This window comes from Ipomoea triloba, chromosome 14, assembly GCF_003576645.1.
Source record: "Ipomoea triloba cultivar NCNSP0323 chromosome 14, ASM357664v1".
In the NCBI taxonomy this organism is placed as follows: domain Eukaryota; kingdom Viridiplantae; phylum Streptophyta; class Magnoliopsida; order Solanales; family Convolvulaceae; genus Ipomoea; species Ipomoea triloba.
In genome coordinates this window covers 14099419-14107410 of record NC_044929.1, presented here as the reverse complement: position 1 = coordinate 14107410, position 7992 = coordinate 14099419, and the positions used below count along the sequence as shown (strand labels likewise).

The window sequence follows — 7992 nt, the reverse complement described above, 5'->3', positions numbered from 1 at the left end:
CCCCCCCCTCCTCAAATGCTCACTTTTCAGTCTTTGTCAACCCACAAACCATAAAATTTGTTCAATTAACACTGATATTGACCGCTCCAGGGTAATAACATACCAATCACACAAAAAGAGATAAATTATATTAAAAATTCGTGACTTTTAATTGTAATAATATCATGCTTTATCCATTTAGTTACCATTTTCAATGCCACATATATAATGCTTTTGTTTTTGAGTGATGAAATAAATTCATAGCTATTACCCGCAGGTTTATACTAAGTAAATTATGGTCGTGTAATGACGTGTAAAGCACTCAGAATAGGTAAACTGCACTAAAAAAATCTTATGCAATGGACTTGACTAAGAGAATACTGACAATAATCAAACTCATGACTTTGTGTATGATAATTATGCTCTACCCACTTAGACACCCCTTTCGAAGCCAAATATATCATATTTCTTTGGATAATGAGGAAAACCCATAGCTGCTATTCAAAGGAGTGCAATGTGCACTTGTAAACTTTGCTTTTGTCTAATAACTCACAAAGCATACATAAGAGGTAAATTGTATTATGAAGACCATCTACAACGGATTCCACTAAGAGGATTTGACAAGAATTAAATTGACCACCTCTTTCGGGGCCGGATATATCATCTTTCATTTTGATTGTCAGAAGTGTCAATAGGAAATAATACAATTACCATTTTTCTTGGTGTTGTTTGCTTGTTTTGCATAGTGACATTTAAAAAAAAAATTAAGTTAATGTTTAATGGGTTTTATCAATATTGCACATCAGAATGATTTAGTCGAGGAAAGAAGAATGGCAAATTAAGATTATCTTTGTCGGTCGCTACAAGTCTTCCTTTTGTTAAGGAAGTAAGACGAGTAAAGAGTGTCATTCCTTAGTTTTTTGAAGATAGTGCCATTCCTTAGTTATGTTGCAAGTTTGTGTCCATTTCTTTAACGGTCAGGATTAACCATTAACAGAGTTTAAAAATGCACTATTTTAGTTTAAGTACACAATAATCTTTCTATGCTTATTGAAAAATGTTTTATCTTGTATTTCATTATATTATCTTTGCATTAAAAAAACACAACAACTAAAGATAATGACAAACATCATTCACTATCCACTGACACTGTTGTTCTATAGATTGTAGAAAAAAACACACATTTTTTAACCACAATCCTCAAACCAAATAAGTTTTGATTGCGTAGCAAAATGTCTGCGTATGTATTCGGAGAGATAGTGATGGAACGCCAGTGGGCGATAGGATTTTGTTTCAGGTTTCAATCTATGGCAGTATGGATCGAGTGAGTAAATACCAAATCTTGAAAATGCCTAGAAATTATAAGCTGTCTCGATACTTTTCTGGGTTTACAGCCAAGCCAATAATTTACTACTTTCTACATCCCTCCAAGAATATGATGTCTCGTCCGTGACTTTCATGCTGTCAATCCTCTTACCCCAATGCCTGTGTATATATATGTGTATGTGTATTTGTAAATATCTTTAGTATATTAGGTGTGGGTATGATTTGTGTTCCAAGGAACACATCCCATGCTTACCTTAAACTCCATTCTTTGACCTCTCAGATAAGGTTACAGTTAGTTCTTTTCAGGGTATTTTTCAGAATTAAATTCCTTTAATTCTTTAAATTGAGTTAATTTTCAAGAAACTGACTCTGATTTATTGTGTCTTAAAATTTAATTTATGATTTTTAACTTTAGAGAAGGAACCATTATTGCCCTTTAAGAGGCTATGGTGTTTCCCTTTCTCAGTTACATTCTTTATTGATTGATTGCTATATATTGGACCATTAGTGGGGTTGGTTTTGTTCTATTATACTAAAAAAAATATAAAGATTCAGTCTTTCAAGTTTGGCTGTATCTTGATCACTTGATGAAAAACTGAGTTCTTTTGTTACTAGTTAGTTGTTTTTGTTCTTACTTTTGGGTTTCTGTTGAATGAGAGAAATCATATCTGCACAGGTCTTTATTGGTGCTTATAAGTAGGTTTGTTTTGTTCAGTTCAACAAAAAGGTTCAGTGTTCCAAGTGTTTAATTTAATAAAATCCATGGATGAATCTTGATAGCAAATGTTTTCTTGAGGTTCTATTCATATATATATATATATATATATATATATATTCTACTTTGGGGTTTCCTTTTGATTGAAAGAGATCATTGTTACAAAAATTAAAGATGAGGTGTTTGCTGATGTTGGGAGTGGTTATGTTTTCGTTTATGTGTGGATTTGTTCTGAGTAAAGAATGTACTAACATTCCTACTCAGCTGTCATCTCACACTCTGAGATATGAGCTCTTATCATCAAAGAATGAGAGTAGGAGAAAAGAAATGTTTGGGCACTACCATTTGACTCCCACCGATGATTCGGCCTGGTCTAATTTGCTTCCGAGGAAGATGTTGAAGGAGGAAGATGAATTTGATTGGATGATGATGTATAAGAAGATAAAGAAGTCTGGTGGGGTTAAGGGAGTTGGCGGTTTTCTGAACGAGGTTTCGCTCAATGATGTGAGGCTAGACCCGAATTCAATCCATGGAAGAGCTCAACAAACTAACTTGGAGTACTTGTTGATGTTGGATGTTGATAGACTGGTGTGGAGCTTCAGGAAGACTGCTGGCTTGGAAACTCCTGGTGAGCCATATGGAGGATGGGAGGGAGCAACTGTTGAGCTTCGAGGTCATTTTGTAGGTTAGTTCGTCTTTTAATCTTAAATCATGCCTTGGATAGGTTGCTTCTTTCTTTTACATCGTCCTATTTAAATTTAGCGGAGTAATATTTTTCATGTGCTGATATTTGCTTCTAATTTCATACTGAAGGGCATTACCTTAGTGCCTCGGCACAAATGTGGGCTAGTACACACAATGACACTCTCAAAGAGAAAATGTCTGCTGTTGTTTCTTCGTTATCGGCCTGTCAAGAGAAAATGGGATCGGGATATTTATCTGCTTTCCCATCTGAGCTGTTTGACCGCTTTGAAGATATAAAGCCTGTATGGGCACCATACTATACGATTCACAAGGTAGAATATGCTTCAGCCCAAACCCTTCAATTTCTTTTGCAGTGATTAAATATGTATTTGTTTGAGAACTGAGTTACCTTCAGACTAGTCCATGTGACATTCTTGTAGATAAATCCTTTATTTTCCCCGTGAAATATGAATAACCCCAGTTTGTTGGACTTTTACAGGTTTTGGCAGGTCTGTTGGATCAGTACACACTTGCTGGCAATTCTCAAGCTTTGAAAATGACAACCTGGATGGTTGATTACTTTTATAACCGTGTGCAAAATGTGATCTCAAAATATACGATTGAAAGACACTGGTTATCCTTAAATGAAGAAACTGGCGGTATGAATGATGTTCTTTATAGGTTGTACAGCATAACGGTGCGTATGTATAACTTATCCATAATACATTGCATATATATATATATATATATTCTTAATCCTTCCTTATTTCATCGTTCTGTTTTTGAATACACTGCATGCAGGCTGATCCAAAGCACTTATTGTTGGCTCACCTTTTTGACAAACCATGTTTTCTGGGTCTGCTGGCAGTTAAGGTAGCCATCAATCACAGTTTTCTTCAAATTAAACTTCAGCGGCTAATTATATGTATTCTCTCTCAGTTCAAATATTTATGCGCCATATGATTGTTCTTGCTCAATCAGTTTCTCTTAGATTATATATGTTTTGGTGCAATGAATGCGTAATTCTTATCTATTTCTTCCTTGTCATTGTTTTGTGTGTTTAGGCTGATGACTTATCAGGTTTTCATACAAACACACACATCCCAATTGTCATTGGATCTCAAATGCGTTACGAAATAACTGGCGATCCAATTTATAAGGTACACTACATGCATATTTCTATTTCAAGACCTTATTATGTATGTGCCTCGATCTCGTCTTGTGTACTGAATTTAATGATAATAGAAAGAAGCTGTGAGCTTGATGCGTAACCAACAAAAAAGTATCTTCTCTTCAATTCTGAGCTCGTTCTTGTTTGTTTATCAAGGAAATTGGGACTTATTTTATGGATATTGTCAATACTTCACACGCCTATGCAACTGGAGGAACATCAGTTAGTGAATTCTGGTATAAAGAGTGATATTCATTATACTATATTTATTTATAAACAAGTTTCCATCACTTTGGATTCTATCTATCTAACCGTACTCACAAAACCTTTATGGTTTGGTTCATATCTGACAGTGTTGAAATTTCCGTTAATATTTTGTTTCTTTTCATTCTCTGATCTGATCAGGTCTGATCCAAAGAGGTTGGCTAGCACACTACAGACCGAGAATGAAGAGTCCTGTACAACTTATAACATGCTGAAGGTGTCTGATGGATGGATGATCCTATCTATCTTAATTTCTTCCTCTTTTAATTGAACTTACGGGGAGGTTGGGCTATATATGTTTGGTTCTAAATGCGTATACTTTGCAGGTCTCTAGAAACCTTTTCAGATGGACCAAGGAGATGGCTTACGCTGATTATTATGAGAGAGCCTTAACAAATGGAGTTCTTAGCATCCAAAGAGGAACAGACCCTGGAGTCATGATTTATATGCTTCCGCTACATCCTGGTGCTTCCAAGGCCAAAAGTTACCATGGATGGGGAACAAAATTCGATTCTTTCTGGTGCTGCTACGGGACAGGTACGGGAACATCGATTTCCATTTCCAACTTTTCTGCCAAAAATGGTACATTTCTTTTGGGCTAGTGACTTGATTTTTGGCAAAAGCTATATTATTTAACTGTATGTTTATGGACTTGAGATTTTGGCTTTTGGGTCTGCGCCTCTGTTAGAATTCGTCGTAATTTCTTGGTTGTATATCAGCCAATAAACAAATTTGTTACTCGGGTTCTTGTCTCTATTTTTGGATAGGAATTGAATCCTTTTCCAAGTTGGGAGATTCTATATACTTTGAAGAGCAAGGAGAAGTTCCAGGAATCTACATTATTCAGTACATATCTAGCTCACTTGATTGGAAATCTGGTCAGATTAAACTGAGGCAGAGTGTAGATCCAGTTGGTTCACAGGATAATCGCCTTCGCGTGACAATTACAATAACATCAAAGCAGGTATAGACTTAATAATACGAAATAATAAATAAATCCAAAGGTAGGAAAATAGAAAAAAAAAAAAAAAAAAAAAAAAAAAAAAAAAAAAAGTGTCTTGAACATTTTGATATTGTCTTATGTCTGTCTCCTGTATCAGTCATCTAGTGTATCGTCTACGCTACATTTGAGAGTACCGATTTGGACAAATGCAAGTGGTTCAAAGGCCTCGCTAAATGGAGAAGCTGTATCTCTACCGCCACCAGGTATGTATGAGCTCTTTTCTTTCGTTGTTCGGTTCCATTACTCTGTCTTGTCGCTGAAGTTTCTTCATGAGAAATTAAAACGTAAAAGCTGATGTTTTCCAACGAATTTGGAAAATTTTCAAAAGGTTTATTATATGTTTCACCTCAATATTAATATTGATGCAGGCAACTTCCTATCAATTACCAGAAGTTGGGCCTCTGGTGACAAAATTACTCTTGAGCTGCCTATGAGTATTAGAACCGAAGCCATTAAAGGTATTAAACAATCGGACTTAAATTAAAACATACACTGGTATTGTGAGATCTTTAGCTGCCTCGCCTCGCCTGTGTTAGTATAAGATTTTCTCTAGTGTCTGCCTGCCTTTAGTCTAACACCGTATTCTGTCTCTCTGGTGCTTCAGATGAGAGGTCAGATTACGCTTCTGTGCAGGCAATCCTTTATGGTCCATACCTTCTTGCTGGTCTATCCAATGGCGATTGGGGTATTAAAGCAACGTCAACTGATTCTCCTTCAGACTGGATAGCCCCAGTTGCAACTGAAAATTCTCATCTGATTTCTCTGACCCAAGAATCCGGGAATGATGTTTTCGTTCTTACAAACTCAAATCAGTCAATCAACATGGACAAATACCCTGAAACCGGAACAGATTCTGCCATCAGAGCCACATTCCGGCTCATCTCAAAAGACGACACTTCTAAAACACATTCAGACTTCATAGGGAAACTTGTCACGTTAGAGGCATTCGACTATCCAGGAATGGTTGTGATGCATCAAGGAAAAGACAACAACTTGGTAGTGACAAGTTCTTCAGACGACAGCGGCTCTTCTGCCTTTCTTTTGAGCACTGGTTTAGACGGGAAAAATGGGACAGTATCCTTAGAATCCACGTCGCAGAAAGGGTGTTATGTTTATAGTGGCGTGGACTATAAACCCGGTTTAGGTGTGAAGCTTAGCTGCATGGATGGGTCCTCAGATGCTGGATTCAAACAGGCTGCAAGCTTTAAACTGGAAAGTGGGATCACTGAATATCACCCTATCAGTTTTGTGGCAAAAGGACCAGAAAGGAACTTTGTATTGGCTCCATTACTTAGTTTGAGGGATGAATCATATACTGTGTATTTTGACTTTCAGTCTTAGGAATGAATGTTATTATATATAAATACTCAGTATTTGGATGTCCAATCATGGGGTGGCAGTAAGCAGACTAGGGTTTGGTCCAGAAAACACTGAAATGCAGTCTGTAACTCTTTTGCTTTAATTTGGCAATATGGTGCAAATTAAGTCTCCTGCAATGTTAAGTAATTCCTGAGAGTTTATTGGCTTGTCCATTTTTACATATACCAATAATACAAGTTGGAAAGAATCGAGCCCTATCAGGTTAATAGTCATTGATCCTCCCACTTAATAGTCTTAACCCTCTACATTCTTGTCAAGTCTTGCATTGCTCTTGAATTAAAAAAAAAAAAAAAAACAATATAAGAGACTGTTTTCCCATTTTCTTGTCACCCTAGGTATATATATATATATATATATAACATATTTTGGTTAAATTAAAGATCATAACAAGTATTTAATAAAATAATTGATCTTTATTGGATATATCTTGCTATTTATTTAATAAAAAATTATAATTTTTAAAAATCTTCTAAAACTTATCATTTATACTAAATTTGTCCCATTTTATTTATCTAATTAAATTAATGATCTTTAACATAAATAATTTTTAATTTTAATTCATTTATATATATATATATATATATATATATATATATATATATATATATATATATATATAACTTGTTGATGAATATTATTGAATATTCACTTAAATATTGAGCTAATTGTGCAGCTCAAATCTAAGAGATTTCCTAGCCTTTAAACCCAAGTTGAAACCATTGGGCTAGATGCCTAGATGCCTAGGGTAATTTTTATTTATTTATTTTGCTTTTGATAATCTAGGTTTTTATATTTTGCCATATTATATTTTGAACCCTATGAATCTACTTAAGGTCCATGAACAATATCATGCACAACTTATCTACACGACCACTAATTGGTCAAAGTATCCCAATGAATGCTCGGATTTCTAGTGGAGCTTGAATCAATACCCTACTGCTGGAAACAATACTAAATGTTGATTCAGTAACCACTTGAGATATCGACGGGGTGCCTATGGTAATTAACACAGAAAATTATACTATGGACCATGGTGCATGTAGGAGTGTGGTTCATGAAGTAACCGTATTAATAGATAGGAACATAGTCCAACCAATTCCCAAAAATATATAAATTTGTATAAAATTAGAACTAGTAACTAATCCCGACGACAAATTATACCGTGCACCATGTTGCACATCGCAATGTGCACCACGTACGTAAACGACGTCGTTTTGAGCATTGTAAACTAACTGTCTGTTTTTTTGGAAATCACGTTTTCCGTTTCGGTCGATCTTTGTATTTATGATAATATTCTGTGTATTCCAGACAATCATTCTGTGTATTCTGGGCAACCGATCTGTGTATTCTAGGCAACCGTTCTGTGTATTTATGTTAGTAACACATGTTGTGATGTGTTTGTGCATTCGAATTTTTAAGAGGATGAGTTCTGTGTATTTTGTGTCAATATTCTGTGTATTCATGTTATTA

General features: G+C 35.3%; 1 protein-coding gene across 1 annotated transcript; it reads left to right on the top strand.

Annotated features, from left to right (window-relative positions):
- Window positions 1-1247: 1247 nt before the first annotated feature.
- Window positions 1248-6662, top strand: LOC116004530. The gene is made up of 12 exons (XM_031244620.1): window positions 1248-2705; window positions 2834-3036; window positions 3204-3401; window positions 3506-3577; window positions 3769-3864; window positions 4032-4111; window positions 4281-4356; window positions 4466-4676; window positions 4907-5103; window positions 5240-5345; window positions 5511-5600; window positions 5747-6662. The coding sequence occupies exons 1-12, from the start codon at window positions 2195-2197 to the stop codon at window positions 6481-6483; spliced, it is 2577 nt and encodes an 858-aa protein (XP_031100480.1). The 5' UTR covers window positions 1248-2194; the 3' UTR covers window positions 6484-6662.
- The last annotated feature ends 1330 nt before the right edge of the window (window positions 6663-7992 follow it).